General features: G+C 45.1%; 1 protein-coding gene across 1 annotated transcript in view; it reads right to left on the reverse strand.

Annotated features, from left to right (window-relative positions):
- Positions 1-12,626: 12,626 nt before the first annotated feature.
- Positions 12,627-15,594, reverse strand: part of camk1a (calcium/calmodulin-dependent protein kinase Ia) — a 91,229-nt gene continuing 88,261 nt past the window's right edge. Inside the window, exon 11 of the mRNA XM_063214779.1 lies at positions 12,627-12,780. Within this exon, the coding sequence (XP_063070849.1) occupies positions 12,689-12,780 (92 nt within the window). The 3' untranslated portion in view covers positions 12,627-12,688. The remainder of the gene's footprint in view (positions 12,781-15,594) is intronic.

A 15,594-nucleotide genomic window follows, 5' to 3' on the forward strand; every position in this document is an offset into this window, starting at 1 on the left:
AGAGGATTTTGAATGAACGAGATGCTCTCGGGTGGTAGCCCTTGGTAGCCCTCAGAGCCAGAAAGGTTATTGGGCACCCCTGTTTTAGAGGCTGGGCTCTGTGAGCTGTGAAGGCTGTAAGTGGAATGAGGGTTGGTTGAGAGCACAAGAATGACACAGTGAGTGCGACCTTGCCTCCTCCACTTGTGCTTGCCTCCTCGTACCAGGAAGGAATATGTCATGATGACATCACTGACCACAGCATTATATTTCAATAGCTTGCAAAAGCTCAATTTTAAAGCCTTCTTCTCATTTGCAATTGGGATGGTGAATGAAAAACAGTTCCTCAAAAGCTGTTGTGGCTAGGCTGACAGCTGGGAAACTTTATCGTTTTCTCCACGGAGGAGGGGCCAGGAGGTGGGGCGAGGAGACAAGCACAAGTGGAGGAGGCAAGGTTGCATATTGTAACGCACTCACAGTGCTTACAATAAGAAGTGTTTGACTTTGGAAGAGTGTGGAAAAGGGCACTGTGAGTAGAGATACAGTAAGAGACACACATGAAAGAGGAAGATATTGGTACTCAACTATAGCCAGGCCGGGCCCTCCTAGTGACGCAACACCTTCAGTGTTAGTTCTAGTCAGGGGTCCGTTTCTCGAAAGCGTCTTTGCTATCGTCGTTAGCAAAATCCTTCGTACGAGCGACTCAACTCTCTCTCGACAGCGACGCTCACCACTAAATCCAAGGGAACGGTAAGACGGTCTTAAGACGGTCTTAAGACAGTTAGCAACGACAAGAATCGAGAAACGGACCCCAGGCCAGGAGCAATACAAATATTGTGTCTGAGCTCCGGAAAAATCTGGAACTCCTCCCACTTTTTCAGGAAGCAAACAATCAGTATCAAAACAAGGGATGCGGGTCAACCATGCCGTTTGGGAAATGTTAATTATTATGATCTTGGTCAAGCAAAGCAAGTCTCAAAGACATTTGAAAGCTGATGATAATCAGGCTAGGAAAACTAGTAGCCTTCTGGGTTATGTATTCGTCAGTCACCTGATGCAGTTCAGAGATGCTAAAACAAATAGCGTTAACATAGCACCTGTCAAGCTCACATGTCTGGCAAATCATACACATGTACATTATGTATCATTTTGCATTATGCTTTGGTGGTGATTGAATAGCTGCTCCTGGTCACACGGAAAAAAAAACCTTCAATGTGCATTCAATGTGCATTCAATGTGCAACAAGATTACACATCAGAGAGTTCTAACAGAACAAGATTTATTTCCTATGTGTATAATGGCTGGCGTAGCCTGCAGCATCCGAGAACTTTTGTGATACAGCTAGCTAGTCCTATTCAAGTCTTCTTCAGGTGAATGCGATGAATTTGATATACGTTTTATTTGTTGAGGAGGTTAACTATGCATATGGGTTCCATCACTATGCCAAATGTGGTCTTAACCCTTTATGGTTGTGTCCCTGCTTCAGACACAACAGCTGTGGTATTCTTACATGTTGTGGATAATTTAGCTATAGGCTGAAACATGTTTGAAGGAATTTGAAGATTTTAAAAACCTAGATATTGTAAAAATGGACTAAATGGTTAGAATATGAGGCAGGTATTTCTGCTCAGTGCACTAGAATGTTATGTTACACCCACTACACCATCACGTGTTACTAGTATTCACAATGTCGTGCAGTATCATATCATACACTGTAACAGACATATCATCATGCTGTAGATCACAATGTATTTTAGGGGTTACTGTGATCATTTTTTCTATGACGTGAAGTTCCTGAAGGCTGCAAATAAAAGCTAGAAATAAATGTGAAGTCCATCTCTGTGGTGAGACTGATCTCTTATTTCATCATCAAAGCAGGGGTGAGTTTCTCAAAAGAGAAGTTATTAGCCTGTTAGCAACTTCTGTAGTTGCCAATGGTAAAATGCATTGAAAACAACAAAGTAGTAGCTAATGTAACTTTGGTTTTGAGAAATTCACCCTAGTTTGGACGGAGGAAAGGGTTTTACAATCCTTAAAATGTTCATGTTTATGTGTCCATGTTGAAATGCTCATGTTCGCATGCATTGCTAAAATGTCCAGACTGCCAAAACGAAAGCCAACCAGGCCCTCCGTCTGCTGCAGTCAAGTGGGCAGGGCCGCCGCTAAGGTTTTGGAGGCCCTAGGCGTAACTGGTCAGGAGGCCCCCCTCATAATAAAATAATGATAATAATGTACGTTTTTTTTTGTAAATTTCAATTTAGGGGCCCCCAATTTGGGGGCAAAGTGGTTGAGGCCCTAAACGCTCTGCTTACTCTGCTTATGCCAAGTGGCGGCCCTGCAAGTGGGTTTGAGGCGGCGGGCGTCCACATGCTGGGTAAGCACCCTAAAATAGCCACTATGCTCCTGTGAATGCTGTAAAACGCCATCTGGTCATCATTAAAAACGTGTCTGTGCTGATAATTCACAAAATGCTACAGAACACACAATGCATAGACAAGGGATTGTTTTTATTTCAGATCCTGCTACCATTATCCCTCTATGTGGTTACAAATCAGTGGCCTTGTGTGTGTTTGTTTATTAGTAACCCCACGATGCATTGCATCCATACATAGTAGCTCAAAACAGCTTTTACAAAAAAGGATATACATTTCATAATATATATATATAGCGTTATATGTATAATACACACATATGTGTATCTTAATAACCAGTGCTTCCGTGCTGACTGCTGTTTTGAATAATTTACTCAGCAAAATAAACAAAGAAAAAAATACAATCAAAACATAACAAAATAAATTATGAAAAAGACAATATAACTTACATGATAACAAAATGCAATATTTTGGACTCCTGAATGGCAGGGATAACCATACCGCTGAAAAGTAGCTGCAAAGAAAATGGGGTGGGGGTGGGGGTGGGGGGGGGGGGGGGGGGGGGGGGGGGGGGGGGGGGGGGGGGGGGGGGGGGGGGGGGGGGGGGGTGGACTTCCCCCACAGCAACGTGTGAGAATTCTCATTCATCCGGGTTATACTGTATGGATGCATGTTGGGTTTTCTTTTGGTATTTTCAATGTGCTTCAAAGATTTCAATGTCCAAAAAGGAAGTCACGATGCTTACTTCTCTGTTCACCCCAGCTTCTGTAATGTTCATGTTAGGCAGCAGTACAGTATGGTGCAATATGTATGGCACAGTGCGTGTAACCTTGACTTGTTCTGGAGGGCTACTCTGCTTCAGACCATTCCAGTGCCCAGTTTGTGACTCAACACCCCCCCCCCTCCCCCAGGCCATAATGACTCAGCCCTGCCTCCTCTCACTCCTCCCCCGCTCCTCCACAATCCTCCACAGGCCTCAGTGACTAAGTCCATCCTCCTCCTCGCCTGCCTGCTTCTCTTCTCTTCTCTTCGTCTCCCTGTTGACCTTGGCTTTGGATGGAGACCAAGCCACTGAAGCCTGCGATATGCAATCAGCGCCTACTGCAGGGGGGGGGTGGGATGGGGGGGGGCAGTGCCATAATTAATAACTAACCCCCCCACCCCCCCCTGAAACCCGCTGAGAGAACAGAGGACGACGCATTCCAGAACTGAAATGTTTGGCACCGCCGTCGCTAGCTGTACAAAAACGAATACAGTATGATGATGCCCCAGCAAGAAAATGAGACCACAGAGCATTGTGATTTTCGAAGAGACAGACAGTGAGAATCTTGAGGGTGAGCTAAGGAACTGAATAGGACATTTGCCATTCTCTTCTTTTCTATTTGTGGATGCCGAATGATTAAATGATGCAGCTGCTTGGTTGAGTGCAGCAGGAGTTTGCATTTAAATTTGGAACTAAGGGGTGTAACGCGCTCAACTAAACCAAAGTTAAAAAAAAAAAAACCTGGGTGCTCATTCCTCAAGAATATACGAAATAAAGAGAACAGGTTAAGAGGTTAAGACCGAAACGTCTGACGGGCAAAACTTGGGAGTGCTGTCCTGTTCTCTTTATCGCCTTCAAATATGGGGCCATGGGTGAGGATGCTATCTAATGCCTCTTTTCCACTGCCGGTTTTCTGGTAGGCCTACAGCTCAACACAGCGCGAGTCAGCCGCCACGTTTTGCTTATCGAATAGGCACAACACATCTCAATCGTGAAAGTGGCAGCCAAGTCGGGCTGTGTCTAGCTGTAGACCTACCAGAAAACCGGCAGTGGAAAAGACGCATAAGAGCCACAGAGAACTGAAAGTCATTCAAGTCTTTTTCAAAGGGTATCAAAACAAACATTCCTGTTTCTTTGTTTTACTTTTTTTTCTTTTGTCTGTTGAAAGGTTTGAAGTTTAGTTGAATTTCCCTCTCCTTTCAAGTTGTAATGATTTTTTGGCTTTGTGTTAGTGCTCATGTGTAGTGGTGCTTATCTGATAGGCTTGAAGTTATTTTGCTTAGTTTTGCACACCATTGAAGGCCATACTATAAGAACTTTATTAATTATTTTCTTCAACAGCATTATTATGCATTTGACACTGCCTTTAATATTCTTTATTACATTTCTGTAATGTCTTCTTATGATGGTGTTGTTAAGGTGTCATATATTATGGGGGATTTGTAGTCCCAGGTACTATACTGTACTGCATATTTTGAGGAACAGTCGGAGCATTTCTCTCCTGTAATTGAGTGTAGTCTCTCCACTCAGGGCCTGATTAAAGCACAGGCTAGATATGGCTGCAGACTAGGGGCCCCCACCTGCCAGGGGGCCCCTGAATGCCCAAAAGTGAAAATTTGCAGAATTGTGACAAGATTCAATATTGAAAAATGTATTTGTTGTATTCAGTACAATTGGTAGATGTGTTATCCTTAATTCCTAGCTCGTATTTATGACACTGCCTATGTAAATTTGTTGCAAAATATGCCTTCTTGGGGGGGCCCACAGGCCATCTTAATCCGGTCCTGTCTCCACTGTGCACCTAGCCTTTGTTTCCCCTATAGCTCCGCATTGAGTCACTGGAAGACTGCATAGCATGCTGGGGTTTTCCATCAGGGTGGATTTCAGGGACAGCTTTCCTTCCACAATGATCAATTCAGTCATAATCTTATTATGCTCATTCAATTCAGCACCGCACTACATTGGCAGCATTGTTGCATATCCCCCCCCCTCCACCCCCCCACCGAAAAAGACCAGCCTACACAGAATGAACCCGTTTTCCATTTTTGTTTCTCTTCCAAAGAAGAAATGTTGGCGAGATTATTTTATTTCCCCAAAGAGATACAAACAGCATTGCGCTGAATCAGCGTCGGCATCAGCCATGCAGGCCATTGTGACTTGACTAAAACACTATCCAGCATTAGAGATGTGGTGGAAAAAGGCAACAAAAAAATAATGTTATGGAGTACATGGCATGCTGTTGCCACGTCATGCTACAATATCTCACAGTTTTCTATGGTGACAGCGGCTTTTACATGTTTTTTTCAGAGTGGAAATTCACAGACTACTGTAATAGACGCTCCCAAATAAGAGTTTATTTGCATGTTTCAAACACACTGTCCTTCATCAAAGTGCATACTCGAGTCGGCAGTAAGACCTTTCTTTTCAGTTCTTTGGTTACGCATCTGCACTTGTGTGATGTCATGTGTGCAGTGCACATTCTCTCTCTTTTGGGGTGTAATAGGGAAAAAATCAGACGTGAGCTTACGGAGCCTGTGGTGGAGACAGACAGCAGGCGGATGAGCAAGCAGGGCCGTTTCAAGGTATTCATGGGGCCCTAGGCGAAGCAGGACTTGGGGCCCCTTTTTTCTCTTCAAACTATTGGGGGGGGTGGGGTGGTGGTGCTCAAGATGGATTTTGATACCAGTATCATAGCAGTTTTCGGCATTGAATTCAGCAATCTTTTGACAAAGTTGACATTGCTGTGATTTCAACACAAGTCCATAACCAGTCATTACCATGGGGTGCCCTCTCTGCTGGGGGCCCCTGGACAATTGCCGTGTTTGCTTGCCTGGTTGTGAGGGTGGGAGTAGGGCTGCACGATTATAGAAAAAATCATAATCACAATTATTTGGGTCAAAATCAAAATCACGATTATTAATCATGATTATTGTTTTTTTCTAAATTATAACAAAATGAAATATAACCAGAATGAATTATATACGGGATGAGCATAATACATTTGATTGTAATAACTATGTGTACAATAGCATGAAACTTAGGTGAACAGATTTCTGGCCAGAAACACCAGCCTGTCAGTATGTTCTGGCTTCAAGGACGCTCTCGAAGGTAGGTCACTATTGCCACGATTAAATCCCAATTGAAATCACGATTTCGATATCACGATTTTCGATTATTTTCGATGAATTGTGCAGCCCTAGGTGGGAGCATATCAGCAGGGCACTGGGGGAGAAGAGAAGAGAAGCTGCATATACAGAATGTATATCTGGATTATGAGTCATCCAAACTTCACTGTGTGATGGCCTCTGGCAATGCAATGCAAAGAAAGAAAAGGAAAAAAAGCCACTGCTGCTGGCCCCAGTGTTGCCAGATTGGGCTGTTTCCCGCCCAATTGGGCTGTTATCTTAGGATGGCTGTGTGCGGGTAAAGATGACTTTTAGCAGAAAAACCCATCCAATTTTTGCCATAGAAATCAATAGAATTGGGCGGGAGTTTGTGCTTCTAGGCGGGTTTTGAGCATTTTTTGGGCTGGAAATCATCAGCCTCATCTGGCAACCCTGGCTGGCCCAGCGCAAACTCATCAGTAGGACTGTGTACTGGGGACCGTGTGTATTGGGCCGTGACTGCATAATAATAATAATAATAATAATAATAATAATAATAATAATAATAATAATAATAATAATATCATTGACATGAATAATGATATATTTATATGTACACATATGTATATTCATATATATATATATGCTTATTAGTTGTTCATCGCTCATCGCTTACATGTAAACATACTAACCAAGATCATGCAAACATTGGACTTCCTCCACGGAGGAGCACAGTACAGTTTAAACGGAGAGCACAAACATGAGATCCCTTGCCTGTGATCTTTAGAGAGGAGAGAGAGAGGAGAGAGAGAGAGAGAGAGAGAGAGAGAGAGAGAGAGAGAGAGAGAGAGAGAGAGAGAGAGGAGGCCAAACATGAGATCCCTCGCCTGTGATCTTTAGAGAGGAGAGAGAGAGGAGAGAGAGAGAGAGGAGGCCAAACATGAGAACCCTCGCCTGTGATCTTTAGAGAGGAGAGAGGGAGAGGAGGCCAAACATGAGATCCCTTGCCTGTGTTGAGAGAGGAGAGGAGAGGAGAGGAGAGGAGAGAGAGAGGAGAGAGAGAGGAAAGAGGAGAGAGAGAGGAGAGGAGAGAGAGGAGGCAAAACATGACAACCACAACCCACTGCCTCATCGTCATCATCACTCTGTGCTCAAGTAGGTCACCCAAAAGCTGGCTTGTTGTGTCTGCTGAGGATGTGGGAGATGGCTGTCTGCCAGAGGGTAGTGCCCTGTCTGTTCTACAAGGAGGAACTGATCCGCTACATCAGTGGTTCCCAACCTTTTTCTTCAGGGACCCATGTTTTTACTATGGTAAGCTTTGATGACCCAACCGTGCCAATGCCCGCACGATAGGGAGTCAGAAGATGCCTACAAAGATTCCTACGAAAACTGATTTTATTCCTCAGTTCGTCTTTGTTCGAATACAGAATAAATGTTTAATGTACCACTTACTTGCTTCTATGCATATATTAGTAAATGCTTTGTCATTTATTCAACATGGGCTATATATATTTAAAATGAAACCCCTTCACCGGCCAAATGCTGGTCAAATTTCAGTTTGGCTGGTAGAACAGCACAGCTCCACACCAGTCGAAACACTAGCAGTAGGTTTTCTTTACATGCCACTCTCTCTCCTTCCCGACAGGGCCAGTGTTTTAGGACAGCCAGTCAGCACGAGGGAAGAGATTTATGAGATCAATGTGTGTGTGTGGGTGTGAGATGTAATATGGGCGGCTTCTTCTAAGACACCGTGGCAGAGCAGCAGAGTTGGAGAGATAAATCTTTAAGTCTCAGCTTGTCAATTTCCAAGACACTGAATCTGGTGTTGAGAATTGCACTGGGGTTTTTGAGAATACAGTCCCCCTATATCCCCTGGGGACTCACGCGCATGCATTATTCAGGAGAAGCTTCCTGGAGACTGCTAGGGATGCACCGATACCACTTTTTTGAAAATCGTACGAGTATATTAATGTGTGTACTTGCCGATACCGAGTACCGATACCGATACCTTTTACCACCAAAATACAATGAAAATAGATGCATGGCCTTGTTTTTTTCCACCTGTGATATTTTTATTGTCCATTTCCATGTAGATTTAAATGTTAGTAAATGTATGAGGTGGCACTTTTGTTCCATGCTGCTTTCAAGTCCACAGAACGTGACCAGTATCGGTACCAGTATCGGAATCGGTGCATCCCTAGAGACTGCTCATGAATGCCTCCGCTCCGCACCGCTCCTCTCCGCTCCGCTCCTCTCCGCTCCTCTCCTCACCGCTCCTCACCGCTCCTCTCCGCCACGCTGCCTGTCTGTCTGGTGCTGAGGGGGCACTAGATATTGCTGCTTCCTCTCTCTCTCTCTCTCCCCCTCCCTCTCTCTCTCCCCCTCCCTCTCTCTCCCTCTCTCTCCCTCGCTCTATTCATGTGTGTCCGGAGATAGACCTCCCATCTCCCCCCTTGTCTTGTCAAGCTATTACGCAACATCACAGTTCAGTTCATATCTCAGCCTCTGTCTTCCACCCCCCCCCCCCCCCCCCCTCTCTCTCTCTCTCTCTCTTCATCCTTTTCTCTTGCGTGCGTGTGTATAATGGGGCTTGCTTGGCCCCAGGGTTGTCATTGACAGCAGCATCTCAGTGTTTGTGCCTCGGGAAAAACAGAACAGCCTGTAGGTTGGTTCCCCCTCTTCACTTCACAACACATTCCCCTTCCGGAACACATTCCCCTTCCGGAACATGGTACAGTATAGTGTGTAATAATAATCCCACTTCTTGCATGCAATCCCCTTCTCACCAAGAGCCGTTACACAAATCCAGTCGGACGCGGAATACAGAGTTCAAGCGATGGCCAATTACGCCCCGACAAACTTCTCCACCCCCTTGCTCCTCTCTCTCTCTCTGTCTCTCTCTCTCTCTCTCTCTCTCTCTCTCTCTCCTTCCCTCCCTCCCCCGCCAATCCCCAAATCCCAAGGGCCAATCCCATAGTGCTTTGCAGCATGCGGAATGCATAAAGGGTGAAAATCCAAAGTGATGGGGAGGAAATAATGCCATTAAAATGCATCATGGGTAACAGAACGGCATGCTAGCGGCATGTCGTGGGGTGTGGGGGTGGGATGGGGGCTTCTTGCGGTGCACAGTTTTCTAGTTTACCATGTAGGCCTACTGTCTAATCGGTTTATGCTGATATACATACAATGTACAGCATAGCATACACTAAGCCTAGGCCAAGGAGATGCACCAGACCCTGATTTTAGGTAACATGCCGGATACCGGATCTACTGCTTGAGATCCTGCCAGACCAGGATCCTGTGAAAAACCCTATTATCCTGCCGGATCCGGAACCGGAACCGGATCCGGTGCATCTCTAATAATAATAAAATAACATCAGCACCATATTGTTCATCTATGGGAGTGCATTATCAAAACATAGCAGCAACATACTGTACATGGAAAATATCATGAAAAAAAACACAAATACAAAATGTACCCTTGTTCAAAACCAACCCCGAATGAACAGAAGACAACCAACTGATGCACAAAGCTAGCTGCCGCTTCTCATCTTCCTGAAGCATGCCTGAATGCTACTATGCTACGCTATCCTGTCCTGTCCTGTCCTGTCCTGTCCTGTCCTGTCCTGTCCTGTCCTGTCCTGTCCTGTCCTGTCCTGTCCTGTCCTGTCCTGTCCTGTCCTGAGCTGTCCTGTCCTGTCCTGTCCTGTCCTGTCCTGTCCTGTCCTGTCCTGTCCTGTCCTGTCCTGTCCTCTCCTGTCCTGTCCTGTCCTGTCCTGTCCTGTCCTGGCCTGGCCTGTGCTTCCTGCTGCGCTTTCTGCCTCGTGTCCAGGGCCGGATTAATGCACAGGCTAGATATGGCTGCAGCCTAGGGGCCCCTACCTACCTGCCAGGGAGCTCCTGATTGGCTAAAAGTGAAAAGTTATCCTAATTCCTAGCTTGTAATTATGACACTGTCTATGTGAATTTGTCATTACATTTGCCTTTTGGCCCGCCGACACGGGGGGACAAAGTGGTATGTTGTCCCGGGCCCAGGGAGATAGGGAGCCCAGAATTGGGTCTCATTTACATTGTATGTATTGGGTGGGGGGGCCCTTTCAGATGACTTTGTCCCGGGCCCAGCAAAAGCTGTCAGCTCAGCGGCCCTGCTGACAGACAGTGTGACGAGCTGCATCACACCGCGGCTGACCTCCTACACCGAGCTACACCGTCCTGTACAGGATCTCCATCTCCCAGCGGAGGTGTCCGTGGCGTGTTGTGCCATCGGCAGCGATGGAGACTTTAAGCTCGCTAGCCGTGCTGGGTTTGGCGTGTTGTGCCATCGGCAGCGATGGAGACTTTAAGCTCGCTAGCCATGCTGGGTGTGGCGTGTTGTGCCATCGGCAGCGATGGAGACTTTAAGCTCGCTAGCCGTGCTGGGTGTGGCGTGTTGTGCCATCGGCAGCGATGGAGACTTTAAGCTCGCTAGCCGTGCTGGGTGTGGCGTGTTGTGCCATCGGCAGCGATGGAGACTTTAAGCTCGCTAGCCGTGCTGGGTGTGGCGTGTTGTGCCATCGGCAGCGATGGAGACTTTAAGCTCGCTAGCCGTGCTGGGTTTGGCGTGTTGTGCCATCGGCAGCGATGGAGACTTTAAGCTCGCTAGCCATGCTGGGTGTGGCGTGTTGTGCCATCGGCAGCGATGGAGACTTTAAGCTCGCTAGCCGTGCTGGGTGTGGCGTGTTGTGCCATCGGCAGCGATGGAGACTTTAAGCTCGCTAGCCGTGCTGGGTGTGGCGTGTTGTGCCATCGGCAGCGATGGAGACTTTAAGCTCGCTAGCCGTGCTGGGTGTGGCGTGTTGTGCCATCGGCAGCGATGGAGACTTTAAGCTCGCTAGTCGTGCTGGGTGTGGCGTGTTGTGCCATCGGCAGCGATGGAGACTTTAAGCTCGCTAGCCGTGCTGGGTGTGGCGTGTTGTGCCATAGGCAGCGATGGAGACTTTAAGCTCGCTAGCCGTGCTGGGTTTGGCGTGTTGTGCCATCGGCAGCGATGGAGACTTTAAGCTCGCTAGCCATGCTGGGTGTGGCGTGTTGTGCCATCGGCAGCGATGGAGACTTTAAGCTCGCTAGCCGTGCTGGGTGTGGCGTGTTGTGCCATCGGCAGCGATGGAGACTTTAAGCTCGCTAGCCGTGCTGGGTGTGGCGTGTTGTGCCATCGGCAGCGATGGAGACTTTAAGCTCGCTAGCCGTGCTGGGTGTGGCGTGTTGTGCCATCGGCAGCGATGGAGACTTTAAGCTCGCTAGCCGTGCTGGGTTTGGAGTGATGGAGACGTTAAGCTCGCTAGCCGTGCTCGCCTGGGTTTGGAGTGATGTGTGGATGGATTAAGCAAGTCCTGTGGCTGCCTTTATGTAGACAGGCTGTGCCCTCCTAGTGACGCAAAACCTTCAGCGTTGCTTCTAGTCAGGCCAAGAGCAATACAAATATCGTTTTTTTTAGCTACCGAAAAATCGGGAACTCCTCCCACTTTGTCAGGAAGCATACAACCGTTAGCAAACCAAGAGAGGTGGCTCGACCATGCAGTTTGGGATACTTTAATTGTTATGCTCTTGGTCAGACCAAGTCTCTAAGAGGTTTGAAAGTCGATGATAATCAAGCTAGCCTTTATGTTGACCACACGACCTTCTCACTACAACCTCCTCAGGTGTTCCATATTCCACGAGCGGCACACACGGCCAGGTCAAACTTCACACTCATGTCCAGGCCAAATCGCCACTGAGGGCTGCCCCCTTGCATGGGTGAGGCATAAATGCAATTTCGTTGTGTGCAGTGTGCAGTGTTCACTTGTGTGCTGTGGAGTGCTGTGTCACAATGACAATGGGAGTTGGAGTTTCCCAATGGGCTTTCACTTTTTTCAAATGTTCTGCCAATGTTAAATGATGACCGTCTACATACAAACTTCTCTATACGGGGGTTTCTTATCTCTCGCAACACTGGCGGCACTTTAACTTGACCTACTCCTCTCTTGTTTGTTCGTCTGTAGTGGTAATCGCAGCATTGTGACTTAAAGCTCCAGTCGCGCTATAGGAATGCCTATATCACACCATTTGCCTACTCTTCTCTTGCAAGGTGTTTCACAAAGGTTTGATATAGGAAATCGTCCACCAAATCTAACACATGCATGTGCTCCAATGCATCCCCCATCCCCAGGCTTGTTCCAATAAAAACCCCACTTTGGTTGTCGGTTCATATCCTCAGAACATACACTACACTGAGCCCCTGATGACCCATCACCCCCACTCCCCTCTCTGTTGCATTGGCACTACTCCCCCTGCTGGCCCCGGGTGATATAGCTCTGTATTCCAAATCAGACTGGTGGTGTTTTTGAGGCAGGAGAGGTGAGGAGGTGCGTGCGTGGGTGGAGGGGGGTCAGGTTCTGTGTTCTGTGTTCTGTGTTCTTTTTTAGGTTCTAGGTGCGGTCCGTGTGGTACTGCACTCAGACCCGGCTGGACGGTCGACAGCAGTAAGCACAGCTGCGCAAGCTGTCCCGGTCCGCACTGCCCCTACGCTCCTCTCCACATGGAGAGCCTAGAGAGAGAGAGAGAGAGAGAGAGAGAGAGAGAGAGATAGAGAGAGGGGGGGAAGAGAGAGATAGATAGAGAGAGAGAGAGATTTTAGATTTTTAGGAATACTTTATTATAAAACAATGAGTTATCTTACAGGAGGTTTGAAAGTATTCCAAAATAAATAGTATACAAAAATCAAGGTTATTCATGATAACCATTGTGGAAACACCAAATCATTGTTTACAACAGAGCAAATGGCATTGCCATAGCACCAAACACTTTCGAATACATCAATAGCCTTTGTAGAACTGTAAAATGAGAACTCCATTTGTAGTATGGATTTCACAAGTCTCACAAATATGTCCAGTACATTATAATCCAGGTCTAGAGAGAGAGAGAGAGAGAGAGAGAGAGAGAGAGAGAGAGAAAAGGACTCTCCTTATCCTTGGGCCTATAATGAAAAGGCCAAGCCATAGCATTACCACATTACAGTTTTTCTCGATTGCTTCCACACAATTTCTGGTACTTCACACACAATTCTCGGAACATCTCACCCATTTCCCAACTCCCCTAACCAATGTCACTGAACACTAAACACAATTCCTTCTTTACACTCACATTTCAGTTTTAAAACACACTCTTTTCAAACCACTACACACAATTATCTGGATTACACAACATTTTCATGAAGAAAATCCCTGGTTGTCGCATTGAACACACTGTCATTCAAAACACTAAAATCAACTGCCATACTATGTTCACTTCCTCATCACATGGGCAAACTCTCTTCATACCGGTTTACAATCTGAAATCATAACCCCATAAGGACACACATTGCATGTGATATTGATGAAAACATGAGTGGATGCAGTGAGAAAGAACACTTGTTTAGTTTTTGAACTCCAAAATACGTTATGCAACAGATCACTTTCATGTGATTACCCAATATTTTACAATAAATTGGTGCAATTTTTTTGAATGTCAGAAAAATATGTAAAATATATTTTTTGCCACACATCTGTGTACTCTGATTCTGAAAACAATATTTCAGTATTTTATTACAGAAAAATACCCTCTTTAGTAAGTAGAACAGTGAAGAAAATAGGTTTCTACTGTGTGTCAAGTTGAGTATAGAGTTTTACCTTGTGCATATTAGTGTTCAATGGTTCACATAAGAGTGTATTAAAATGACTGCTTGTGTGTGTCATTTGAGAACAAAATTACCTTTTTAGAAGAGAGTACACTGTTTTGAGACAAGACGTGCATTTTTCAGAGGTAGTGTGGAGTTTTGCCCGTTGTGTGTGAGGTTTGGAGATTTGTGTGTAGAGTTTTGAGAATTCGAGAACTGATTCTGAAAATTGTGTGTAAGCAATCGAGAAAAACTGTAATGCATATGACTGTGTACATGATTGTACACATACAGTAAATGTACCAAAGCACACATTACTGTACATCATTATCCCACAGGTTTCTTACCGACGTATATTTTAAAATTCTCCAGGAGATCAATAACAACTGAATGGTGTGATGAAAGTCTTCATGCACTGACCTTACAGTATTTCTCAATTTGATTTTGTACATTTCTCGAATCTCTCTCGCAATTTTTGAAAACACAGCATTCATTCTCAAAATAGCTTTAACAAATGGCAAAACACCATGGATGACCTGCAAAAACCAAGTCTCTTCCTCAAAATCCTTAGTTTGTCTTCCAAAGCCAAATTTTTGTGTCAATGAACGTGTCAGTGCCAGCAGAATGGTTAGTCATTGGGTCATAGTGTATGGACAAGCTAGTCAAATCGATTTGTCATGTTGTCAGTTGACTAGTACACTCTTGAGGATGTTTTCTGAAGCGAAATGTTGTTTACAGTTTTTCTCAATTGGTTTTGTACATTTCTCGAATCTTACTCGCATTTTGCAAAACATCACGTTCATTTCCAAAAAAGATTTAACAAGTGGCAAAACACCATGGATGACCTGCAAAACCCAATATCTTGCTCAAAACCCTTGGCCAATCTCTCAAAACCAGGTTTTTGTGTCTGTGAACGTGTCAGAGCCATCAAAATGTTATGTCACTGTGTAAATGTTTTGGGGAGTGAGATCTTTCATGGATTATCCTAACAAAGTATTTTGCAGAACACGACAAAATCAATTGATAATGTACAAAAACACTGAGAATTGTACACAACCATTTGCATGGTGATGAAAGCATTTGCTAAATGCTGAAAACTACGAGAAACGTATTTTACCATGTGCACAGGTAACAGCAGGAAGTCACAATTGAACAAGAAGTTTTGAGAATGATTATTCTGTTGTGAGAAATGTACAAAACCAATTGAGAAAAACTGTAAGATTGGATGGGAAATGTTATAAATTCGACTTTATATTACACTGATCAGATAAGATTGTCCTAGATATACATTTAGACTATGACCTATTTATTGAAAGGTTTTCTCATTGCAAAATCAAAAAAATAGTCAACTCTGATTGAGGTGTCAAAGTGCGCCCTCTACCACCCCTTTTTACTTGTTTTGCAGGCCCATGTGAAAAAATATAGAACTGTAAAGCAAAATAAATTTTAAACAATACACTGACACTGTATAAAGTGCACTTACTGTCTGAAATTCTAGGGAAATATTGTAATTTTGCGTAAATATAAGGGCACATGAGGCATAGAGTAATGTAATGCAGTACAGTGCCTATTGTTGTATTGCATGCCTGTTTTCTCTTTCCCTTCTACTGCTTTTGATTAGAGAGAGTCAATATTTACCTGCGAGCAATTCACCAATACAGATCACATTTATAGACACATATTTGATGGAAATTATACAGTGCTTAA

This window comes from Engraulis encrasicolus, chromosome 14 (assembly GCF_034702125.1).
Source record: "Engraulis encrasicolus isolate BLACKSEA-1 chromosome 14, IST_EnEncr_1.0, whole genome shotgun sequence".
Taxonomy (NCBI): domain Eukaryota; kingdom Metazoa; phylum Chordata; class Actinopteri; order Clupeiformes; family Engraulidae; genus Engraulis; species Engraulis encrasicolus.